At 34.9% G+C, this 27,617-nt stretch overlaps 1 protein-coding gene across 7 annotated transcripts in view; it reads right to left on the reverse strand.

Moving 5' to 3' along the window:
- Positions 1-27,617, reverse strand: part of LOC125060777 (protein split ends-like) — a 73,268-nt gene that overhangs the window by 8,271 nt on the left and 37,380 nt on the right. For 5 of the 7 annotated variants that reach the window (XM_047665838.1, XM_047665837.1, XM_047665834.1 and 2 more), the window contains 9 exons: positions 15,034-15,219; positions 13,982-14,204; positions 12,902-13,228; positions 12,021-12,311; positions 11,459-11,659; positions 10,551-10,669; positions 9,958-10,077; positions 9,710-9,848; positions 225-9,604 (listed from right to left, as the gene is read on the reverse strand). In XM_047665838.1, the coding sequence (XP_047521794.1) occupies positions 225-9,604; positions 9,710-9,848; positions 9,958-10,077; positions 10,551-10,669; positions 11,459-11,659; positions 12,021-12,311; positions 12,902-13,228; positions 13,982-14,204; positions 15,034-15,219 (10,986 nt within the window). The remainder of the gene's footprint in view (positions 1-224; positions 9,605-9,709; positions 9,849-9,957; positions 10,078-10,550; positions 10,670-11,458; positions 11,660-12,020; positions 12,312-12,901; positions 13,229-13,981; positions 14,205-15,033; positions 15,220-27,617) is intronic. The other 2 variants (XM_047665839.1, XM_047665835.1) reach the window with 1 other exon arrangement.

A 27,617-nucleotide genomic window follows, 5' to 3' on the forward strand; every position in this document is an offset into this window, starting at 1 on the left:
AAAAGTACTATAAAAGAATTTGTAGTTTTCAAGTTGGTTTCCAATCTTAATGATACAATTTATCATTTACCTAGGCACCTATATTATCCAAGTTCCATCTGGAAGTGCTTAGATATTTGTATCTCAAAGCTACTGAACCGATTTTGATGAAACTTGAACTGTTTCCTTTGTTGGAACACAGCTGACAGAATTTTGTGGAGAAACATGCATAGTAAGAAACACACCTGATAAGAATAGGCGTCGCGCGATCGGCAGGCCGATGTGTCGAGGGCGGTCTGTGAGGTAGAGCTGGTGACTGTACTCTGGCATCCGTCGCCTCCGTCGCTCCGACAGGCATCATATTAGCAGGAACATTATCCACCAAGCGCCGTATGTGACCGGTCTCTACGCTCGTCATATCGGAGGGTTCCCCGAGGGAAACGCTCATGGGCTCTTGAATCGGAATGTGTTCGGCCGGCCTGGGTTCTCTATGAGTCACAATGGGCGGTTCTAATTCGACCAGTCGCCTTTCTAAAGGTGGTGGAATGAGACGATCGAGGCCTGGTGAAGCCACGGGTACCGTCGTGGGCGCCGGAGTAGTGGCGATCACCGGCGCAGATATAACTACCGGTGGCGGACCAGCAGCCGCTTCGAATGCACTCGCTAATTTCGCACTGATTTCTGATATCATTTTCTTTGGTGGTTTCATAATAGGAGTTGGATTGACTACAGGTTGAGGATGTGAAATCACAACAGGCTGCGGCGGCACGTTCTTAACGATAGTCTCCGTTTCCATCACAGGCATTTGGACGACCGTTTCATTGAGTTTAGGTACTTTGGCGTCTTTGGTTGCTTCTTCCCTTTTGTTATTTTCGTCAGAACTATCGACAGAAGCATCGGATAGACTGTCTCTCGATCTCTTCGTACCTCTCGGTGACTTCCTCGTATCTGAAGGAGATTTGTCCGTAGCTTGTTTGGCCCCAGCTTGTCTCAGAGGCCTCTTTCTATTGGTGTCCCGAGCGTTAATTTTATTTGCCGGAGTTCCCTTCACAACCTCGTCTAAAACGTCATCCGAAGAGCCTTTTTGTATATCTTTTTCTTGAAGTCTTCTCGATTTCCGAGTATTAGTAGAGGGCGAAGCAAACACTTCACTTTTTTCTTCTTTGGGTTTCTCTTGTATTTTGATGGTATCTTTTGGAGTAATGCTTAGGGTGGAAGTTGGAATGACACCCGCGTTTCCTGAAAGCGGACTTTTTATGGTTAGAATCAATCTCGGCCTTGATTCAGAGTTGTTAGCTGAAGCCGCCGTTTCGTCGCCAGAATCTTCGTGAAAATCATAAACATCTCCAGGCATATTATGGAAGGTACTATTCGCGAGGCTCTTAACTTTCTTGTCCACTTTAGTCGAGCGCCCTCTACCTCTTTTACTAACTCCGCCACCTCGAGCTGGTTTTGAAATTTGGCGTGTTTGTACCCTTTCTTGTTTATCAGCTTTTCTACCTCTGTTACCACGTCCACCCCTTTTACTTGGTGTTGTTTTTTCTATTGCGAATTCCTCTTTAACAGTACTGTCGCCGAAATGACTATTATTTTCATTACAATTCATTTCAATGTCTTTTGAGACTTGATGATGTTGATTAATTTGGTCTTGGGGAGTTACGTCTGTTACCGCATTATAGATATGTGCCTTTATATTAACGTCAAAAGTTTCATTGCAAAGAGAATCGACTTTCTTTATAACAGATTCTATAATTTGATCTTTAGTGCTCCAAAATTCATTCTCTTCTGGAGTGTGAATATCATTTTCATTGTTTTCTTTATTACTTGGCGATACACGAAAAGCTGAAAGTTCTTTATACGGGTTATCAGAGTTAAATAGTTTAGGTTGCTCAATTTTGATATCTGAATTATGCGGGTTCATGTATGGCGATTTCTCCATATCAGGTAATTTGTCTGTTATGGTTGAATGGAGAACGTTACTTTCTTTCTCCGCAAGATTTGAATCTGTTACATTTTCAAGTTTTTTCTCTTCTTTAACAATATCGACGCTGTTGGTTTTTATAATTCCTTCAGGCTCTTGGGAATGTTCATTGGCTGTTTTATCAGTTTTCTCGCACTTCTCTATAAAATCATCAGCTCTATCATTGCCCTGAGTTATAACCGTAACAGTCTTTCCTACATTCACTTCCAGTTTTTTCTCTGGATCATTGGTAACCTTGATTTCATTCGTATTATCTTTCAAAAGTTCTTCAAAATCAGTTTCACATTTCGCAATTGATTCTGGTGACGTTAGAGGTGGTGGAATGGATTTTAAAATCGTATTTTTATCATCACCGTTCTTATCATAATTTTTTTCATCCTGATTGTTACCAATACGACTGACAGTTAAGAGAGGATTATTTTCAAAATGCTCATTCCGAGTATTCAATCGATTGGGTGGTATATTAGCATTAGATGTTGTTTTAAGTAAAAGTGGAGTCATAACAACATTCGTTAAACTCGACGTTGTCACTGCTACCGCATTTGATATTTCCGATTTAGTGAATACTGCTGGTGGACGAATTGTTGCTACCGATAAGACTGTTGGTTGACCTTTATTGTTATCAATTTGTATAATATTGTTTAATGTAGTTGCTGTAATTATACGTTGTTGGTTAATTGCATGAATAACATTTTGACCTTGTCCTCTGTTAGAACCTCCTTCTTGAATATTACACATTACTGGCTTAGAAACAGTTTGTATGTGTGATGTAGGTGACTCATTAATACTAGCCACGTGTATAATAGGAGAAGAATTAAACGATAACCCACTATGCTCTGTTTTTTGGTGTTGAATATCTCGTTTTTCGAATGATGGTTTATTGTTAATCAAAACTTTTTTGGGTAAATGCAAAGGGTTCATCGTACCAACGTGTAGAGTATTTTGCATTGGCAACATTCTATTATTCATCAAAGAAGGGTTTGAATTTGGTGGTAAATGAGTGGGAGATAATATAATTTTATTACTTTCGTTTAGGTTTTCGGTTTTCACTGGCTCCCCAGACAATCCTTTTTGTTGTAATACAGTCGAGTTCTGAACGCATATATTCTTATTTTGCTGGGGTAAATTGGGTCCTAATTGTTTTGATATAGGAGCTAAAACTGGTGTCACGGGCAATCTATTAAAATGTATTGGGGCTCCTTGTGTCTGTACCAAGACAGAGTTTGGTCTATTAGGAGATATCATAGCCCTCGCGCCGTGTGGGATGTGAAGTGGGCTCAGCGGCGGTTGCTGCATACGCACAACCGTAACGTGTCCTGGCGACCTTTGCTGCAAAGCGTTCTGCGATGTTATTCCAACAGAATTTAGGCTTTGCGGTGACGTAGATAATATTGTCATGTTAGCGAGTCGAGGAGACGACAGACCCTCATTTTGTGCACCTTTTGGACTTTGTAGTCTGGAATCATTGGCCAACCGCGGAGATATCACTATCCCTTGTGGTTTTTGATACAAAACATGGTTCTCGGGTATTTTAATCATTGGCGGTTGCATATTTGATAGTTGTTGTTGGTTTCTTTGATTAATATTCATACGATTTATCACTTGATATGGTGCGGTAAGTCTACTTGGATTGGTTATCAAAGTGTTACTCATTTGTGATGGCCTAATTTGTAAAATGTTTGTTGTTATTCGAGATGATTTCCCGTCATCTTTGCTTATGGGCGTATTGACGGTATGCGTTTCGATTTTATTGTTGGTCAATGTCCATGAAGTAATTACGGGGGTTGGTGCTGAAGTTATTGCTGTTAACGATTCTTGCTTTACGGGAGATGATGATATAAAACTGTTGCTTTCAGATATTTTTGCACTCAGTAAACTCGATGAAACTTGTATTTTTGGACTTGTCTGAACTACCATTGTTTTAGGTTTTGAAACGATAACATTTGAGGGTTCAGCTGTAGGCGGTAACTTTATGTTACTAGACTGGGATTGCGATGTAGGTACCACATTGACGGGTATTTTTTCAGAAGAATCCTGTGAAGTCTCTTCAGTTTCTTCAGTATCTGTGTCTATAAGAAGAAAATCACTGTCAGAAACTGGAGTATCGGGTTTTATCTCCATTTCACAAGCATTTAAATTTTGTACGGCTTGTCTCATTTCTTCAGCGTCTTCCTCGGGAATATTCTCATTTTCAATAGAAGAATTCTCAATTTCAATTTGATTATTATCATTGTTCACTACTTCCTCGAAACAATTAGCAAAAGCATCTTCTTTTCCTCCAAAACTTTCCCCTAGCAAAGCCGCAACAGCATCTTCCGTTTCTTCTTGAGAAATTATAGCCCTTGGTTTTTCTTCTATCTTCTTAATTTGAATGTCTGTAGCTGTTGCTTCTATTTGTTTCTCTGGTACTTTTTCGGCGCTTGGTATACTTCTAACCGCGTCATCACTGATATCCGTTGCTTTTTGGTGATCTAAAATTTGTATTGAATCATCGGTCTCGAGATCACTATTCGGAGCAGATGGTTTGGGTTCTGTAGGTGGATCTTCTGGAAGCGGTACTTCGCTGATGTCTTGAACGACGTTGTTCTCAATGGGTGGAGGCATTGGAATGTCATCAATTTCCACACACTTCGTTTCGTCGTAGCTTTGAATAGAAACTCTGTCATCTATTGATAACTGACTAGTACTGTCTGTGTCAGTATTTTTAGAACTTAATTCTTCTGATTTAACAGCAAAAGGTGGGCTGTCAGTTAAACGGGGCAAGCTAGGAGACTCTGAAAGAGATTTGGCGTCATCAGACTTGTCGTTATCTATTTTTTCATTCGGAAGTGGTATATTTAAGATTGTTTTCGGCGACATATCTATGTGTCTTTCAAAAATGTTACTATCTTGCTTAGAAGGCCTTTCATTTTCATAATAATGATGTTCTTTGCGACTTTGTCGATCCTCTCTATTTCTCTTTTTCTTCTTCTTTTTCTCTTTACATTCCTTCTTGAACTTTTCAATCACCTTTTCAGACCGAGGAATATCACCAAGTTTGACATTAGAGTCGTCATACTTTGTTTTGGTTTTAAATAGGTCTGGCGGCTCATTTGTCTTAATGTCATCACTACTCATAGAATCTGCAAACAATCGAGCTTCTATTGCTTTGCTTACTGCGTCAACATCCAAACTATTATCATCCTCTTTAGAAAACAGTTTCTTATCTTTTCGTTTTCTGTCTTTTCTTCTTTTACTGTCATCCCTATCTTTGCATTTTAAATCATCACTGGTATCTTTATTCAGTTTTATAGAATCGAAATCCACTACTGACATTTCTAACTTATTTCTCGGTTCATTATCTGAATCTTCCGACAGTGGACCGAATATATCCTCCATTTTCCCTTCTCTTTTTGCATTCCCAGTAAATGATTCCTGCAGATTCTCAGTAGATGGTCTTTTATCTCTTTTACATTTCGATTTGTCATCTTTAGCATCGTCAGTGTCAAAACTTTCGCGTATTTTGTCTTTACGTTTTTCTTTTTTATTGTGTCTTCTTAGAGAATCGTTCTTATGTTTATCTCGATCATGATTTTCATCGCAATTTTCCGTTTTATTATCATCATCAGAAAATGAAATTTTATGCTTCTTTTGCTTTTTCCTATGCTTTTTTCTAATGTCACTAGAAGTGCTCTTTGAAGGCAGAGATTCGTTTTCAGAAGAAATATCATTACAAATCAATTTACTAAATGATGTTTTATAGTCACTATCATTTTCAGTATTAGATTTAAGTCTATTATCATCACTATCGCTTTTACCAAATAAATTAAGAAGCGAGGTTTTCTTAGCTTTCTCTTCAATAGTAGATTCCTTCATGAAATTATGTTTATCCTTACATTCGCGTAATGAACCATTGTCAGACAAATATCCTCTCTTTAAATCGCCCATTCGATTCGGACTCATATCCCTCTTCATTGTTTCTTCATCCGATGAATCAGACATAATTCGTGTACGAGAATTTTTGCGAGATAGTTTATTCCGTAGATCTTCTTCATTACTTGTTAAACTAAAGTAATCATCGACGCTATGTCGCTCATAATTAAGCGACGATCTTTGCAAATTATCATGTCTTTTACTCTGACTGTGAACCATATTTCTGTCGTCATCGGAAGAGCTATCCACTGATGATTTCATATGTTTTTGTCTCTCGAGGTCAGAATCACTATCTTCATCCCAACTTGATCTTTTCTTTTCTTCTCGTTTAGCTCTACTTTGTTTTAGTTGACTAAACTTCGCTTTGATTTTCTCTTGACGTTTTTCTTCTTCTTGTTTTTGCATATTTTTACACGATCGAGCCTTAACCTTGTCGTACATTGAAATATATGTAGGTCCATCATCTACAATATCGAAAATAGAATGTTTCTTAGGTTCATCTGAATCCGAGGTATCACTACTCTGTGTTTGCTTTCGGCTTTTTCTTTTTTGGTCAATATCTTTACTTTTCCGTTCTGTTGACATTCGTTTCTCACGAGCGCATTCTTTTTTCTTTTCATCGTGCTTATGCCTTTTTTCTTCCTTTAATCTAAGATCAGAATTTTGTAGGACAACTTGTTGCATTTGGAGCTCTTGAATTTGTTGTAACTGTTGAATTCTTTTCTTTTCTTTCATTTCATTAGTTAATGCTCTCTGTTTTTCATCTTCTTCACTAGATCTCAACTCAAATATAGCAAGAAAATCTAAATTATTTTGCACGTCTGTTCGTGTTTCAGAAAATACCATTGGCTTTTCATCTTTCTTATGTTTTTCTTCTGATTTGCTTTTCACTTTATCAGATAGCTCTTTGACATCACTATCTTTTAAAGGAGTAAACAAATCATCAGGTGGTTTTACTTGATTCTTTTTGTCATCCTTGGTCTTACTTTCAAACAGTTTAGCAAAATGACATTTATTAAACTTCGGTGTCTTATTCTTATCGTTAGATTTCGAATCCTTAAAGTCACGTTTATCGGAACCTTTAATATCATTTTTACTCTTTTTTATTTCCTCATCCAAACTTTCAAGGACGTCTTGCGAAGACATTCTTCTTTTGTGTCCCCCAATATTGGACGGTAAACTGGAACATGAACTGAGACGCTCTTTGCGTTTATTCTCTACATTTGTTGAATCAAACGATAAATGTCGAGGCTTTTCATTTTCAGTCTTGCATTTTTGTATATAATCAGAAGTGGCGGGTATTTTATTTTTATGAGTGATATCGTTTGGAAGTTTTTCTTCTTTCACTTCTAATTTAATTTTTTTATCTATTTGGTCATTAATCTCTATCGCTATTTTGGACTCGAGTTTAGTTAAGATTTCATTTTCTTGTTTAATTTTTAGCTTTACGTCTTCTTTTGTTTCAATTGTTTCTAAATCCTTTATTTTTGCTGATTCGTGTGAAGTACGAGATGCAGAAGAGTCTGTTGAATCTTTTCTAGTGATTTCTTTTGAGGATTCGTCTCTTGAAGATTTCCTACTTTTGCTGACTTCAGATTCTCTTTGTTTTTCACGTTTGCTATCAGTACCATCCTTCCGTTGACGGTCATGCTTTGGCCTCTCGTCTTTTCTAGATTTACATGAAAATGGGTCAATTTCAACCAGTTCTCTTCTTCTGTCTCCTTTGTCTTTCTTATGATTGTGGTTATCGGTTCGCATTTTTGTGTCTTCAGTTTGCTTCGACTTTTCCACGTCACGATCCCTGGCTGAATGATGATCAGAACCTTTATCATTATCACGTTCGGATTTTAATTTATCGCTTTTTTCTGCGTTCTGTTTAGTCGTTGAATCTTCTCTTACTTTCTTTTCTTTGTCATGTCTATCCACTTTCGAATGTTTACTACTACGTGGCCTTTCTTTGCTAAGCTCACATTTGTCCTTCTCAGTACGCTCTTTAATGTGTTTTATTTTCTCACGATCAGATTTCAAAGGATTTTCTGAATCTTTCAATAAGTCAAAGGTCTTACTATCAGATGATGGTGCTTCTATATCATCTGCTTTTACTCTTTCAGAGTTGACTTCTATTGGGTCTTTATCCGTTTTATCATGTATCAAGGTATTATTTAGAATCTCACATTTTGGTGTATTGTTTTGGTGACTGTCGTTCATTACATTATTATCGCTTTTTTCAGAAGATTGAGTATCAAGGTATGGATCAATTTGTGTTTGTTTTAAGTCAATACAATTTAAAGTTTTTAAATGGTTAAATGTTCTCGATTCACTTCTTGCCATGTCTTCATTTATTTTATTTTCTAAACTTATTTCTTGATATATTTCTGTTTCTTGCTTTATTTCTATTTTAATTTGATCCGTATTTTCACGACTTCCGTTGTTGACATTTTCCAGCGCTACTTTCTCTGCTTTCACGTTCAGAGAATTTTCTAATTTATTGGGTAGCTTTTCTGCCAGTTTCTCATGGTGTGAAACATCCTTAACACTATGTCGTCTAGAACCCCAAAAGGGTAATTCATCCTGATAGTCTTCGAGATCTCTCTTTACGTCTGCGGCGGTATCTTTGACGTCATACAATTTTTCGGTTTTTATATGAACTTCATTTGAATTTGCTGTAGATTCAGAAAACATTGTTTCCTTTTGTTGATTGTCCTGAAGATCTTGAAAAAAGCTACATACAGGTTTGAAATCATGGTTTAGACGACGCGGCAGAGGCGGCGAATTTTCATTGCTCAAATCACAATCCAATGATTTAGTATCGTCACTTTGAAGCAAAATAGAATTTCTTCGTCTATCTGCTCGTTCATTATCTGTTTCAGATTCTCTTCTATTGCCATTATCTAAATAAGGTTTATCCGTTGACGGAGTGCGCATTCGTAATCGAGCTTCAAATGAATTATCATTTTCGAGTTTAGGGCCACTGTCCGATTGTGACAAACGAAACAAGCGGGGATCCGACCGATCGCCGTCGGTCGAAGGCACAGAAGTATCCGTTGATATTACAGAGCTATCGGAAGGTGGCGGATGACTCGGGAACGGATAGCGCAACGCTCGTGGGAGCATCGGTTGGAGAATTGAGCGGGGACTGCCGCAAGGACTGGGAGGTCTGACGGCTCCTTCCAAGCGTTCTGAGTCTTCGTCGAAAACCGATCTCTTGGCCAAAAGTGAGCGGACTACCTCCGACGGTTTCACTTCGTTGATGTCGAGTTCTAGAAGCCTGTGCCTCAGCCGACTCCTGTCAGGGGCGTCGGCGTGGGCTCGCGAGCCGGACCATCGCTCGTATTTCTCGTCGAGAGATCGTATTCGTTCCTCGAGTGACGGGGAATGCGGAGCGGACCCGCTGCTCGAGGAAGAGACGGACGGGGGACGCGGCGGAGAGGCCGGGGCCGGCGCGGGAACGACTCGAGGGATCGTCGGGGCGTTTCGTAACATTTGGAGGGCGAACTTGGGCAGCGGCAGCAGCATGGGCAGAGGGGGTCGTTCGCGGGGAGGCCGTCGGGGCTCCGTGGGCACGGCGTCGGGTTCGTCTCGTAGTGGAGTACCAGCCCGCGATGTGCGAGAACCGCGAGATCCCGAACCGTCGCGCCGTTTAATACGATGTCTTCGTCGAGAAATATGCCTTTCACCGCGCGACCCCGAACGAGATCTTCTTGAACTGCCACCGACGCTACGGTGTCTTTCCTGAAATAAATAAATAAATATTCAATGAATAGGCTGTTGTTATTAAAACGAAAGTGACAAAAAAATTGTGCTGAAATTATAAATTTTACTTATTTATGGACTTACTTTAGAATGCTTTCTATCTTCTGGACTCGAATCATGACGATGTTTGTGAGCACGATGGGGCGACACAACCACAGACTGCAGTCGATCTTCGTAGGGAGCTTCATCGGTAGGCGGACTCGACCCTAATTCCTCGTGTACCCTACAAGCAAAGGTTTTTATAGATGCATAGTTTATCTCAGTGAAAATATATATTTGACTTCATGACCAAATATAATAATAACCATAACCAAAAAAATATCTATGAATACCTGTATCGTCTATCGGCTGCGTAGTCGGTCGGATCGTAATGATCGTGGTTGTACCGAGGAGTTCTGGAAGAGCTTCGACCAAAACTAGGAGCGCGAGATCGTGATGTACCACTTTCGTACCTAAATACAAATACTTTATGAATATTGAATTTCAGTTAAAGCTAATCAAAAAGTTGTTTTAAGGGAGCCTTCAAGTATTACGTAACAAATTTGGGAGGACGACTTTACAGCACATAATGGTAACTTTTATGTATAAAGAGTCACTAAGTGGTCACGAAACGTTTTACTATACTTGGGTACAGAAAAAACGTTACGGCGCGTTACATGGGGGGGGAGGTCAATAATCTCCAAAAATTGCGTGACGTAATACTTGAACGCTCCTTAAGTTGTAGATCTAATTTCTAAGGGCAAACGTTTCCAAGTGGTTTATTCCTACTACAAAATATCGTACATAATGGCAAAAATTACGAAACGTCTACATTAGCTTAAGATTAGTTAGTTTTATATAAAACCTCGACACAAAATGGTTTACAGAAATAAATATATATGCAGTTTAAATATCGATAATTGATTGCTTATCTACAATTCCATACCTGAGTTGATCGTGCCTGGCGGTAGGCACGTATCTTCCAGATAAATCAGTACCCAGGCGCTCAGAGCTGGTCAGGGATGATGAACCTCCATGCTTTTCAAGTTGTTCATAAAATGCATCCTAAACAGAACAAATATTTTCAATTATTTAAATGAGAACTTAAATATTGTATCGTAAAATACGTGCTATCATATGTAAATGTATCGGAAAATAAAATGTTTTCCTTCACCGTCAGACAAATAAAAAACATAAATAATAAAAAACTAACTTCAATCCGTTACAAAGGGCCTTTTCTACACTCTTCCCCTCTATGCTTTCTTTTCCCAACCTTAAGCCCTGCCTTAGAGCGAGTCTTACGCCCGACCCTAATAACCTATCTCAATCCATAATCCACCATCTGAGATAATAATCTTAATCCAAATGTTGTAACAAGTATGCCAATAACCAATCGACGGATTGTAATAGACATCTGTCGATACAAGCTATCAATGGAAGGTCGTATCGGTGTCTGTGGATAGACCTTTGTATGAAAATGACAGTTGACGAAAGCTCGATTTCAACAGATTTTAACATACACCAGTTTTTTAAATAATTAAAAAACTGTTATGTTTTAAACATACACATGTATATTTAAATGTTATTTGTACGGTTTTATTTACTTAATTTAGTTTACATTGATTATCTAATATGAGTGAAAACTCGGTAAAATGTAACGACAAAGAGCATTTTATCCGTCGCCAAAAATGGATTGTCTCCGTAGGGTTTGGTTATTGGGATGCAGATAGGAGAACGATCACGTCTGATCTCAGATTGTTTTTAATCTGAGATTGTGGGTTGATTATTGGGTTCGGGCGTTAGAGGTACAGATAGATAAAAACCCCTCCGTGAAAAATTCGATTGACAATTTACCTGGCACTCCCTCGACGCATAGTCCACGCACAGTCTCGGCTGGTCAGGCTCAGCAGCCGACAAATGCGCGGCCAGGCGTCTCAGCTCCCTCACAGCTGCTCCTGCGGCGGCCGCCTGCTCGAAGTGAACTAGGGCTGCGCCCGCTGCTCGATCCACGCAGACAGAGGTGGCAGCGCCGCATCGGGATACTGCCGCTAAGACCTAAAAGACACATTGTTAAGTGTTGTTTATATATTTAACTGCTTTTAAGTGCTGAATATTTGTATGCTGAATCATAAAAAAGAAAAACAAAAAAATTGGGGTGGACACCCCTTATCACTTAGGGGGTTGAAAATAGTAGCGGATTCTCGGAAAATTTGATCAAAATCGGTCAAGCCGTTTCGGAGGAGTATGGTAACTAACATTGTGACACGAGAATTTTAAATATAAGATAATGAAAATTACTATATTGTGTAAGTTCTAGGTACACAATATTAAATATTTCAATACTAATATAATGACTTGGGAGTATCTCTTTATAATAAAATAAAACTAAACATGAATTAAAACAGCTAAATATTACCTGCTTCTCCGTGTGTTCCGTGAGCCCGTCGACCCAAACGCAAGTAGTGGCGACAGGTTTCCCAAAGCCGAGTTTGACCCTAGAACTGCCCACGTACTCGCCGTCCATCGCCCTGATAGCTTCGACCACACTCGATATAGACGCATATTGGCAGAAGGCATAGCCGGCCCCTCCGCCGCTGCCCTTCTTGATGTCGATCTCTATGATGCGGCCGAAGTGCTTGAACTTGTCTCGCAACTGCTGTTGGGTTACATCCTTCTCTAGGTTTCCGATGAATAACGTTCGCGTCGCCTGAAATAAATATTATTATAAATAAATATTATTATAAATAAATATTATTATAAATATGTATTGCATTTACAAAACCCGTTTAATGTTAAAAAAACGCGTGGCACTCGGGGACTGCCGCGGTAAAGCTATTGCATAGCATTTTTTATCAACTTATGCAATTATAATTATTTATTTATTTTTTATTTATGAAGTATTTGTTTTTCTTTGATATTATTTCAATCTACCACACTACCAGACTCAGACTAAAACGCCTATATAGACTGTCTCACTCTAACGCGTTTTTGCCGCAGCTATATTACGTCATCGTGTGTTAGGTTTTTTTCCGTTACGGAATTTCTTGATTCGGTCTCCGCGGTCAAAGTCTGCGATAAAATCTATGCAATAGCCTAACAAATCAACCAGTAGCTAATTATTAACACTTTATATACAACTTCCTTTAAATTTCAAATATCTAGTTTGTTTTGCTAATATCATAGTATTATTATATATTGCATTTTAATTACTTTATCTTAAAAATAATTATTTATAATTTATTAAATATATGATTCTATATATCTAGTGTGAATATACAAGAGTTGTGTATAGCTCACCTTGGGGTGGTATTCATCAATATCAGTCTCGTAGGGTTTCGCCGACTCGGCGTCATCATCGCAACTTTGGTGAGGGGCCACAGAGATCTTGCAACCAAAAAAAAGTTTATCTTGTGACACTTCGAGTGCCTTTTCTACGTCGGACGGTTTTTTGAATCGGACCACCGCATAGCGATCGGCGTTCTGACCGACCACCTTCACCCACACCACTTTACCATGCTTCTTGTATTCGTGGTAAAGGCCGTCTTTGAGGGAACTATCGGTCGACCTCGTCGGTAGATTTCTAACGCATATTGCAAGAGGTCTTCCGTTAGCTGTCGATGCCCACTGTAAATTGTTAACAATTATAACACAGAGTTTTGATTATTTCATAAATAAAATAACGTATAGGTATAAAAAAAGCGCCACGTAATAAGGAAATCAATGTATGTAAAGCAGCTGCAAGATAAGAAATAAATTGTAATGTAATTATGGAACAAGGAAAACCACATGTTAGCTGCAAATCTGTTTAGTTGCTGTGAATAGAGTAGGCATATTTGTATGAATACAATTTCGCACTTGGAATACTTATATGAAACTAGCAGACCGGCCAAGCGTTTCTGTGGCTAAGGTTTTTGTTATATTACATAGTAGTAAACTATTCAATGAAAACGATAGGAGAACACCAGTCATGGGGACCACAATGCTTTTTGGTGGTTATGCCATTAAATTGTATCTTATGTGAAACGTTGGTACTTTCAACACAGCGCCATCTGTTAGAATTGTGACTATCAAATAATAAACAAATATTTTGCAATAAAATAATATTGCGGGTATAAATTGAGATGTAAGCTATCTTTTAAGTTACATCAAACTGCACATGGTGTGCAAATTTGAATGATATCGGTTCGGTAGTTTAGGAGTCCATAGCGGACAAACAACGTGACACGTAATTTATATATATTAAGATATATATATATTTTCTTTTACTTAATTGTTTGTTTATTTCTGTAAACATATGTGTTTGAGATTGATTGACAATTTAATCATGTGTCATAATTTTGTGAGTTAGTTATAATAAGTAGTTAGGCAATAACAAACCTGGTGTGGATGCGTGGACGGGGTCCGATGGTTGTTGTGGGCGTGGTGAGCAGGCGGGGGCGGCGTAGACCCGCGAGACGTGTCACTGGGCTCAGGAGACGAGGACTCGGAGCGAGACGAACCCGAGCCCGAAGCCCGCCGGCGCCGCTCGGGCCCGCCACCCGGCGTACTCGGCGTGCTTTCTCCGCCCGTCGCGCCGTACCACCGGTGGAGGGGTGTTGTTCTGAAATTAAATTAGTTCATATCAAAATGGTATACAATACCAGATTAGTTTTTATGTGTGATTGTTAACGCTCTATAGCAACAGAACAAAAAAGAGTCAAGAATCTCAAAGTATTAAACCAGCCCCGTTGAAAAAGTCTTCATATTTTATAAAGATTTACTAAATGATTTAACCAAGCTTAGAGGGTTTACTAGATATCTTGGAATTCCACATCTGAACTGTATAAATTGTATACATACAGTGGAATGTACAAAAAAATGTTAGTTTAATTAAAATGAAAGAAATCCAAAACATGGAACACCCACCAAACTGTCTCATCATATAAGACTCTTTGTAAGCTTTCTATGCCGGAATAGTTTATATATTACTCAATCGATAGAGACATGGATTTCGTTTTATTTTTATGAAAACTCGTAAATTTTATCGGGACGTTAAACAATCACACATTTAATATAAAATAAATTATATAGTAAAAACACATAGTTAATTACAACACAAAGGCACACATAAAGCATAATGAACTGACTGTAGTTACACACAAATAATATCATGCAAATTGCAGAATATAAAATGATACAAAGTTTAGGAATTATGTGGGTTTTAGAGACAGGTTGATTCGCTACATTAAATAAAAAGTCACAAAAGCCAACCATACTTCTACGAAGTTCAAGTACGCCAGCTGCCAAACCTAAAACTTTTGAATTTTATATAGAAAGTCTCTTAGCTTTTTACTGTATTTAAAGGCGGATCTCTGTACCTTACCTCGATAATATTTTAAAGAATGTTGAAATCGAGCTTGTGTGGGTCTTATAAAGTGCAACATGCAAACCTTTCGGTATTAGAGGGTGGCGTGGCATATGGTGCATTGTTTCGCTGGTGGTACCTGCCATACGTGGCGGGCGTGTTGCCTCGACGGCAGAACTCTGTTGTCGCGCTATCGTTGGTTCCCCGCCAAGCAGCCGGCGCTGCCGCTGTGGCAGCCATTGCGCAGGTGTTGTTTGCGTTCTCCTCAGCGCTGTTGACAATAAAACCTTCATTTCAATTATGACATAAGTGCGCTGATTTGTATAATATATATGGAATATACATTTTTACTTATGATATAAACATATTTGATGCGACACTAACAGACGTCTTTATCACAGATACTTGTTTATTGATTTCGCTGTGGTCGTGAGTTTGATCTGACAAAACAAAATGGACTTGGAAGGCACGCAACTGATTTAAGGACAGGCAACGATTCAAACACTCTCTCCTACGTTTTGTTGAGACATATTAGGTAATTCATCTCACTAAATAGCGGTCTGGTTACCTTCTGCCTAATGATAGGTTCAAAGCCTATCCTAATGATTTTATGAAGGTATAAATTAATCGTGATACAGTCCTATGATTAATATAGCTGAGTTGCTGTGTTTGTGAAAAGGCGGAACAAGGCGTGACCAGACCGGCGAAAAGGTGGAACTAGGACGTAACAGACACTTACAAGCTAAATAGGGCAAACAGTTATGTTTGTCATAAAAAATACTCATTATAATCTAACATTACCCACAAATATTATAATCATCTTAATAAAGCTTATTATTATTAGCTTGTTCGTGTAAGTCATGATAATGAGTTCGGTTAAAAATAACTTTGGCTAAAAAGGTTAAAATTTATTGCATGAATAGTTCATTTAGTGGTTTAGAATATATAATATTGTTCTGATTGACTTTGCTGGTTAATTTGACAAATGTTACAAAAAACTGATTTAAAGTAAATATTGTAACATACCAAGTTCAAATTTCTTTTTACATATTGTTAAAACAGTTTTTTTATACAACTTTTCAACTAATTTGATCGCAAGTCTTACCGGCGAAAACTAAGAAATAAATAGTTTCGTACTGACGTGATCCATTCTCAACACAAAGTAAAGTAAAATCTCAAATTTTGAATTTTACTGTCTATAAAGTTTTTTGACCGTAGTCATCATTTAAGGAATAAGGTAATTTAACGTCTTATTTATATAATTCTAATTAAAACATAATCTATCAATTGTATCTCCAATCACATTTTGTTGAAGATAAGATGATAACAAAAAATAAAAACCTTTGTCTAATTGTTAAATACCCTAACGAAGCTTAATTATTTATAAGTTTTTATGGCAATTACAGCGATTAGATAGTGTCTTTGTTTTAATTTATACGCTAAACACGATTGATAATACGTAACCTTTAGTAGATCTAAGTCTAAACTTTACTATTTGCCTTTTTTGTCATGAATTTGCACAATCCGTTAAACGTGTGTAATGCTTTGTTTATTTAGTCAACATGTTATGAAGTGGATGCGAGTTACTGTACGCTAAAGTAAAAGATAAATTCCTCCAAAAAAAAAAAACTTGGGAAATTACACTTTGTTATGTATAGTATTAAATACTATAAAATAAAAAATGTTATCATGGTGAAATTTATCAATATACATATTCAAAATAGCAAAAAAAATAAATAAATAGGAAAATACAGATTATAGCATATTCACAAGAAAATTCCGTCTAGAATAACACATTTCATCTACACGTTACGAATAAATATTAGATATTATTAATTCCACTTATCAAAAACTGATAGTTTTCCTGTTTAAAAATACTGATACAGAAATGGTCTTTATAAATTCAATGATCTATTGTTTCAACTGGACTAGCATTTGAAAGCTGGTTTGTTGATATTATGAACGAACAAGCAAAACATTATAGTGACACCTTATATTTAGATTTTAAATTTCATGTATAATTAACGCCTAACACTTTAAGACACATGTGTCTAAAGATAGGTTCAACAAATCGACTGATATATTAAACAAATCAAATTCTTCGCGATCTAAGTCATTCATCAAATAGCCTGCCCACTATTTATTGCGAAGGAATTGTCAAAAAATCTAGTGGTGATTCAATTATCAAGAAATCGCAAAACTTTAATATTGGACCTTGATCTCAAGAATAATACATTAAGAAACTTATTCCTAGACGTTTAACTCTTTCCTGAGTCGTCATGGTCGATAACAGTGGTAGGTCTACATTAGTATTGTACCGAGAGTCCTGCTTGCATAGCTTTTATTTACCGCTTTTATTTAGGTATAAGTTTAGAAAAAACCTTTTAGGTCTTTTACTAACACATTAGTCATTCTATACTGTAATTATTTGTTTTCTTATGTAGTTTGTTTCGATACCTTGTATCAAATTCAATAAAGCAAACACCAACTCGTGTTTACATTGAAAAACCGGGAAAACTCATTCAAATTTTTTTCTCACAACATTCCTACAATTTTTATTATACAAACATTAATACGGTTAAATTTAGTTTTAACCCAGTTTATTAAAACACGCGTTTAATCGTGGGGTGATTGGTGCAACATGGTGATGTGTGACTATTAATGCAATAGCTCACAAAATAGTATATTTATTTTCTTGGTTTATGGAAATTACTAATATAAAATAAATTATAGGTACTCTATCGCTCTAACCTATATATGCATATAAAAATGAAACCCGTTTTCCGTTGTCACGACATAACATGAAAACGGCTTGACCGATTTGTCTGATTTTTTTTAATAATATTCCTTGAAGTACGAGGATGGTTCTTACGGAGAGAAAAATTAAAAAAAATTGAGTGAAAAAGTCTAAAAACAACACTTTTCTATATTCTCATACAAAATATTCGTAATTATACTTAAAAGTCAATTTGAACTTTAATACCATAACATAATGTTCAAATGTTAGTGGAGGGGTTCCGGGAAGGTAATTTTTTATTTTTTGACATAATGTATTTGTTGTCTTATCAACTTTCTTTTTTTTTATCTTACAAGCTAGACCGGTGTCCCGAATAGCAGAATAAGAATTTAAAAAAATTAAGAATCGACTGTTAGGCGGTACGATGTTCGCCAGGCCAGCTAGTATCTAATAAATATAAATATAATAATACTAAATGCACGGTTAAATATGGAATGTGGCTCCTCAATCTATATGGATACACACACAGAAGCCAGTAGTTAATATAGTCAAGTCATAGGACACAGAACGACCCTCTTCATTCTTGAAATTATTTTTAGACTAATCAATTATAAAAAACATAGTGTATTAAATGCAGGATTTGTTTCTTTTTATTATTTGGCTACTTTTAAACCTTAGTTTTGTCATGAGTGTTGAGTAAATATCATTTTTCTGTGAAACAATACGAATTGCTGTTTAGAACTACTGTACATTCCGAACACTTGCTGGAATTTAGAATAAGGATACCTATGGATTTCTTAACTTCAACATTAAAATTTCAGTCGGTGACAATATGAGAATCAATAAGCATTTTTTCTGTAGTGGGATAAATTCCTTCCTAGAACTAAATAATTGCAAACGGTGATAAACATTGATCAAACTGTGAACAACATCACTTTTATTAAGTTTCATTGAATAAAGGTTGTTTTGTACTTTGACTATTAATAAATAATATTGACTAAATTTGATTTAATAATCTTAATTTTAGTATACCTTTGATCTATACATTTGTACACTCCGTACATATTGTAATATGTATAGATTAAAGTTATATTTTCGGGCTAATAAATATAATTTATTTTCTTATGCACATTTTTATTTTGTCTTTTTTTATACTAAATTCTAAATTCTTTTTAAAAAATACTTTCAGTTTTAAATATTGATATATCGTATCTCAAAGGAAATCTTTTCAAACTACTGTTTCACTACATATATAATTATTAAAATATGTATTATATATATACCAGTAGTATTGATAGATGTAATGTCTAGCAGGGCCGATATTAGCCACTTTGTTTATTATTTTTAATTCTGTTTAATTTTATTAGTATTTTCAATGTGTTGCGTGTTATTTTAAAATGCAAAATTTACTTGTTACATACGTTGTATCAGTATTGCTTTGAGGGTTATATCCCTCTGGTTTATAGTATACAAAACGGTTCTACTCGTAACTTGCTTTATTGTACATTAAATGGTTCAGTTGGGTATACTTCCGAAGTACCTACACAAAAATATAACCATAATTTTAGAGAATGTAAATCTAATTGTGTATTGTTTTTACTATTTTTGACCAAGACGAGCGCCTGAGTCTGGTCTGGTTACTTTGTTGTGTTCACAGCAATATAAAAATCGCATTTTGAATCCGCAATTATTTTATAACTCAAAACACTTGTAAGTTATATGTATTGATCACGTTTCTTGGTTCAAATTAATAATGATATTTCTGTATGATATATCTCGTCTTAAAAATTATTATTTATATACATAATATAAATTAAAAAATACATAAACGTTGTGTTTTCATTATAATAAGTAATATACGATAAATTTAAATTATTTACATCAACACATCATACAAGTATTTTATATCATGTCAACCACGTTTATTACGTTGTGAACGAATTATACTTCTAAAACCAGTACAGCTACAGCGAAAATTGCAATAACAATGCCGATAAAATAAAAAAGTATAAGTAAGTATTAAAGTTAGTAAAGTATAATAAGTAAGGCTGCATAAATAGCATCAAACTGGTTTCATCATTCTGGTTTGCCTTTGTCGTCATCTTTGTTAAGGAATGGCAATGCCAGAAAAATATTACCTTATTATTCGAAACAAAGCGAAAAAAGTATTCATTTTATCTAGTAGCTAGCTGAGCAGAATATACTACTTCAAGTATATAGAAGTATCTATATTTATATTTATACTGGTAAAATATATTTAACCCACGTGAATTATAAGAAAGCCAAATTTAAAAAAAAATGACAACTGTATCTATCGCTACAGATTAAATTTGGACGATAAGTAAATATACAATTAAGGATATTAGTACAATAACCCATGTATTTAAAGTGAATTTAGGCTAAAAAAAAGCATTCGTTACGGACACTTTATTATTTTGTTATATATAGTATTTATACAATAAATACTAGTGCTCCCGGGCCGAGGAGCACAATCAACTCTCCACTTCCGCATAGGAAAAGTCCTTATTAAGGTATAATGGTTACACTTTTTACATTCATTGGTTTTGTCTCACCGCATCCTTTGAGACCTGTTTACAGTGACAAAGAAACTTGTTTCTGGTCTCTCTTATGGATCGAGTCTTTTAAGCCGTCACAAGTCACTTTACCCACCTAATCTGGAGCACATAGCACCGATAGTTTTGGTATCTTGGGCAAGCTTTAAAGAAGTGGTTTATAGACTTGCTGGTCGTTCAGTCAGACAGTGGAGTTAAATTTTTCTACTGTGCCCCGTTAGTATTTGAGTCAGGATGCCTTTTGGTTGTTCAGTCACGATAGTCTTGTAGGACAGTAAGGGGTCAGTAAAGATTACGGATAAGCTATTTAGAAAAGATAAATAATTGTTATGAATAAAGTTTACTATGAATATTATTATTAGTAAAGTTTACCGTAGCCTATTCCACTATGTCCTGTGCTTGTTTCAGTCGTTAATTGAGCTTTAAAATACGCATCAGTCTCACATAAAATCGACTCGATGAGTTACCAAAAAAAACCTTAACAGGCCAACGTTAACGTGTATTAAGAAATATTTGTTAAAAAGAATAGCCACAGAAATATAATTCTGAACAAAAATGTAACGTAATTGTTAATAGCATTAATTCCATTATTTTGTAGGTCAGTTTACATTTACATATATTCAAAATACATTGAATGTCAGAATTATAATTAACAGTTTATGTAGTAAATGAACGCTTTAGATATCAAACGTACATTCAGAGTACTTCAGAACTACTTTTGTATTACTTTTTTTGTCTACTTACATATAATAAGGATTTCGTACAATGTATATACCAACACCCCAAGAACGAAAATTACATGTAGTTAATAGATTAGAATAAAAACGAAAGATTTTTATATGAATAACTTGATCAGTTCGCCCTGACGCTGACGCTCTGTGGGCATATTTGGATCGAAACGGAAACACGTACGTGGCATTGTGCGAATAGAATAGAAAATCAACGCGTTCAAGAAAAGAACATACATTATGATATTAAACATATACAATTACATGAGGAAAATATCGTAAATTCGTACATTGGCCTATGTTATTGTGTTTATACGCATTTGTATAATTCTAACTATTCCATACGATGCATAATCACGGTTGTAACTTGTATTGTAGCATTTCAATTTTAAAAATAATACAGATTGCTTCAAGTCAAGTCAAAATCATTTAATCATATAGGTAACACAATGTACACCTATGAACGTCAAAAAAAATATATATGAAATGCTTCTAACTTTACATTTAGTGCCAGTTCTCAAATCAAGAACGTAGAACGGAAGAGAAGAACTGGCGACAAACTCTCCGCCATTCCTTTTTAATCGCCATGTTTTTTTACACAACGTTTGTAAGGATCTGCAACCATTACACCATGTTCCACATGACATCTTAAGTAATTAATAATAATAACATAAATTAAAAACAAAGACTTGTCCTCTATCAGCAGGAGGCATGGTGAAATAGGAGCACGCACTTACATTAGCTTGGTTGAGAGTTAAGAGTTATCAATTAATCAAGTATAAGAGGCTCACATAACAATAGGACTTTTTGAATTACTAAACACGTTTTGAAGCCGGAATACACGGCACGGAAGGAATGGATGAAGCTGGGTGAGGTTTTTTCAGAAAAAGGACTAAAGGACGCAGTTTTCGATGTCAAAAAATATTGACTGTTAGGATATTTTATTTATGTACTAATCCCGTTTGTCTGATTTGTTCAGATTTGGCTAGCATAACACGACTACGACAAAAGTCAAAAATTCAATTGAATTGAAAACAAATTTAACTGATAAACGCAAGAAATTTTTGTATAAATTTGTGTTTACATAACTTCATTTAAAATATCGTCAAGCAGCTGGACCTATAGATTGATTTCACTAAATCCTATAAACATCTGCTTTGTTGTCTTTTATTTTGAAATGGCACCCTTATTTTATCAAAAGTTTTTTGGATATCTTTGTTGGCACAGGATTTCGTAGTGGTATGATTTAATAAATTATTCAACAGGACGCTAAATGAAATGTCAAGACTAGGTATTATCCTACCATTGTAATGTTTACTCCAATTAATAATGTGTTTCATTTTTATTTAATATCTCTTTCTTATTCAATATTCTAGAGTTTATTTTTAGATGCTAATATAATGTTATAAATTTTTCTATCGTAGTATTTTGTATATGACTGATAACTTAATTTCCTTTGAAACGTTTTGGCAAAGCATTACGATTAGGTACAGCAGAATCTGATGACGTATAATATCATTATTTTTTAATGTTATTGTGTGATCAAAAAAAATAATGATACTATACGGTCCAAATCGATTTACAACATTTTGTTTGGTATTATTTGATTAAGGGAGCGTTCAAGTATTACGTCTCGCATTTTTTGGAGATTATTAACCCCCCCATTTAACGCTCCGTAACATTTTTGTGTACCCAAGTATAGTAAAACGTTTTGTGACCACCTAGTGACTCTTTATACCTAAAAGTTACCATTATGTGGTGTAAAGTACTGAAAGGTCGAAATAATATTAACAATAACGCGTAATTCAAACCCCGCTCCGTATAGTAACGTTTTACAAAAGGACTTTCCCCCTCCAAATTCGTTACGTAATACTTGAACGCTCCCTAAGGAGTGTCCGTGGAAGGGTCGACAAATATAACAATTTACATCAAACTCATATTTTATCTACTATAGGTATAAAAATAAGTCGAGTTTTCCTTCCTGACGCTATAACTCCAGAACGCACGAACCGATTTCCACGGTTTTGCATTCGTTAGAAAGGTCTCGGGCACCGTGAGGTTTATAGCAAGCAAGAAAATTCAGGAAAAATTTCAACAGAAAAGCGGGATCACCAAACGAAATATTACATAAAACGAAGCCATCTGGTGGCGAAACGGAGTTCGCCGAGATTGCTAGTCTTACATAAAACAAATGACCAAACATTGAAAAATTATTTAAAAGTCGAAGATTCAACGACATGATCAATTGGCCTCTAGATTTAATAGAACCGTTTTATAAATTTGTCAACATCTAAGATTGGGCTACGATACATGTATCAATAAATACTTTGTATTTGAAACCGTTTTACTACAATCAATTTTTTATTGCATTTAATAGACGTATTTCTTATTTATACTATTTGATTATACAAATTTTGTTCAAAATTAGAAAAGACAGCAGAATACTAAATAATCTATGAATAATGCTAACAACTGCTTGAAATCAATAATTTAGAGAGATTATTGCACAGTTATTAGTACTTTAGAATCGACACACACTACAGTTTAAGGTTACACTATAACCTTCTTTATCGTAATTAAATTTGTGATTTAAATCATTATGCTGTTTTTGTATGATGCACAATATCAACCTCAATCCAAATAAATCAGTTTTCATCACAAGTAATTAATTGTAAACAAAAATGACTCTTGACATCATTTGATTTCAAAACAACTCCGCGACAAATAGTGGTCAAGTACCACGCGCGCATTTATAATGTCCACGGGTTTCAAATTAAGGCGAATGAAACAGCTACTTTGATAAATTTATGATCCCCTTTACCCTTATTGATAAACGTACTAAACAAACACTTCGTCCAACAGCCACTGACTGTTCTGTCCTTATCTTTATCGAGGCACTCTCACTTTGCAAATAAATAAACGTGACGTAGGTAACTTTGTTTTTAAAAAATATTTAATTTTACTAATTTTAAAATAGGCTTTCTGCACTTTTATGGAATCAATGTCGACGTTCAATTAACAAAGATTAACAATGTGTATAATATAACCTAAAACCAATGAACTTGAAATTTATTTAAATGAATGAAAAAGTAATGTAATTAATATTTATAATCATTATTGAGGAAGTGTGTATAAAGAATTTATTTCTTTCTGTACAGTATGTTACTGTGTCATGTACGTTGTTTATGTACATACATTTATGTTATATTTTTAATTTATTAACATAAATTGACGTTTGGTTAAGCAGCGAGGTTATAGTTATTAGAAACAAGAAGAAAGAAAGAACTCTGTCGCCTTGTATTAAGCGAACAAAGACCCCCTGGCAGTTGACATTCTTTTTTAATATGCGGAATTTAGTTGATTTAAGCAAAGCCTCTAATAGACTTTCAAGTACTATTAATACGGCGCCAAATTATTACAATGGGTAAATATCGCCATTTTGTAGCTAACACATAGGCGATGCTTACGATAACTGTTTATATTTGAACGACTTCTGTTTCCTGTTTTACATTAAGTATCAAAAAAAATATCTTTATCTAAATATTTGTTAAATAATCCCCCCGTAAAACGTATTTTCTAATTCCGTAGACGAAATTCACGAATGCGTTTAGAAGTAAATGAACGACTGATTTCCTGTTAAAGCACTTCTCTTTATTGGCAATTAGTAATGTGATACTTAGGACGCTATAAACAGAAACGTAATATAGCACAGCGTTATACAAAACACTATGTATAACGTATATGTAATAAACTAATTGAAACGGGCCATCGTCTTTATGCATGTCAAGTTCCTTGCTGATTAATGATATATGATGATGTGTGGTAAAAATAGCGGGAAATTTGTCAATACCCGAGTCAAGCAAAGTGTTAGACCAGTGCCGATAATTTTTGAAACCAAATAAAATTACAGTAGGATGAAACCCATTAGAAAAGGAGGGGAATATGATCAAAATGAAAGGAAAAATAAATTACGGTCGATCTGAGGTCGGGAAGGGGTGGGGGGAGAGTTTTAAGGGTAAAAAACGGTTTATCTCGATTTCCGGCAAAACTAAAAGTCCTATCGAAGAAAGTTAAATGGCAAAGTTTGAGGTAATAAAAAGATCTAGAACTTTTGTATTCACACATTTTTCACATAACCTCAAAACTTATGTGAAAAATTCAAAAAACCAAGTTTTTGGTTTTTTATTTTTATCTTTAACAAAAATATTTTTTTTTAACAAAATTTGGTGAAAACTTACCTTTCTATGTCCCAAATACACTGTAATTTATTTGATTAAAAATATTTATTTGTTGACCTTATTTTGAAATAATATCGAAAAAACATCCTAATTTTCAATCGAAAATTCTGACGTCAAAATTTCAGCTTTTTTCAAAAAGTTGGTGTGCTTTCAGTTCGTTGAAATCTCTACTTTCTTATGGTAAAAAAATATATATATATTGCCATAGTAAATCTTCTCAGAAAACGCAAAAAATCGTATGCAGTAACGCCCAGACCTGTCATCCCCTTCCTTACTTCTCTATGAAATACGAAAATTTTAGCCCATCTAAAGGTTAAATTTTTTTTTTAGGTCACTCAAGCATATATAAGTTATCTTAAAATAGTAATAAATAGGCATCTGATTATAATTTAAAGAAGATTCATAGAGAAGTAGGGAAGGGGATGACGGGTCTGGGCGTTACTGCATACGATTTTTTGCGTTTTATGAGAAGATTTACTATGGTAATATATATATATTTTTTTACCATAGGAAAGTAGAGATTTCAACGAACTGAAAGCACACCAATTTTTTGAAAAAAGCTGAAATTTTGACGTCAGAATTTTCGATTGAAAATTAGGATGTTTTTTCGATATTAATTCAAAATAAGGTGAACAAATAAATATTTTTAATCAAATAAATTACAGTGTATTTGGGAGATAGAAAGGTAAGTTTTCACCAAATTTTGTTAAAAAAAATATATTTTTGTTAAAGATAAAAATAAAAAACCAAAAACTTGGTTTTTTGAATTTTTCACATAAATTTTGAGGTTATGTGAAAAATGTGGGAATACAAAAGTTTTAGATCTTTTTATTACCTCCAACTTTGCCATTTAACTTTCTTCGATAGGACTTTTAGTTTTGCCGGAAATCGAGATAAACCGTTTTTTACCCTTAAAACTCCCCCCCTACCCCTTCCCGACCTCAGATCGACCGTAATTTATTTTTCCTTTCATTTTGATCATATTCCTCTCCTTTTCTAATGGGTTTCATCCTACTGTGATTTTTTTCACTTTTTATTTATTTTAAAGGCTATCTGCACTGGTCTATGTCGTTAAGAAAGACGCATAGATTTCATGGTTTCGATATAAAAGTAATACTAAGCATGGTAACAAATAACTTCAATCTAAACCTCGTTTTTTAACGCCAAGTACGTCCAGTGTGGTTTTAAAAGATTATGGAGTTATGTAATCTAACATTAGTAAAGTTATTTTATGTTAATATTTAGAAGTGTAAACAAAATGTAAGCAATCAACGCACACTTGAAGCCAAAATGAGCCCTTTAGTTTTTACCACAATCATAAATTGTAATTTCACATTCTCGTTTCCAATAATGTCCAATAATATAAGTGTCACTTAGATTTACGATCTCTTCAATAAGTCAAGTTGTTTTTTTGTTAATCCAGTCACATCCTCTCAACCAGTCATAACCCCACAACCAGTCACAACCCCACAACTCATGTTTTAAACAATTAAAGTCAGTCTTTACCCAGCTTCAAACAAAGTGTTTTATTTAAACATATCCAACCGACCTTTCTGGTCGTGCAAATTTGTTGAGATACAAATTAGTCGAATAGAAGAATATTATTGTCCTTTATTGACTTAACCTTTACACATTTAAATAAAAAACTTTTTAACCGGATTAAAGTTATGTATTATTATAAATTTACAATTACATATTTAACACGCTGTAAAGCACGCGAAACGTTTGTTAAATTTAAAATTATGTTAAATAATTGTAAATTTATAATAATACATAACTTTAATCCGGTTAAAAAGTTTTTTCTTTAGAAGAATATTATTATGAAAGTATACAAATTTATTTACTATAAAAAAAACACCGGTAGATAAAGCTCACTCTATGTCGTTGTTTTTATCTGTTATTCGCGTCGCAATTAGCTTATTACTCTGGATTTGGAATGGATGAAGTAAATTAAATGTTATTCAAATCAGTATTGATGTAGGTATAAACTGATTATAATCGGGTTAAGGTTAGTTATAGCGTTTTAATTAAATATATACAAATATTAAGACCACGAAGGACATCAACATATGGAAAATACCGAGTCTTGCTTTTGTAATTTCATTTAATCTATCTATCTATGGGTACATAAAAGTTAAATATGTTACTTACATATTTATTCTGTCAAAAAAGAGAAATAATGATATGTTTATAATTCCAAATTATCATTTTTATTCCTCCATGTGGACGTGGTTTCAGTTAAATCATTTATAGTGTGTATTGGAGAATGGATAAAACATCGAAAATAGAGCTGTTAATATTAAATTTTGCATAGCCAGTGGAATTTCGTGTACGGAGTCCATGAAAATGTTACAGAATTCTGACGGTGAATCGACTTAACACTGTAACAACAC

This window comes from Pieris napi, chromosome 22 (genome assembly GCF_905475465.1).
Source record: "Pieris napi chromosome 22, ilPieNapi1.2, whole genome shotgun sequence".
In the NCBI taxonomy this organism is placed as follows: domain Eukaryota; kingdom Metazoa; phylum Arthropoda; class Insecta; order Lepidoptera; family Pieridae; genus Pieris; species Pieris napi.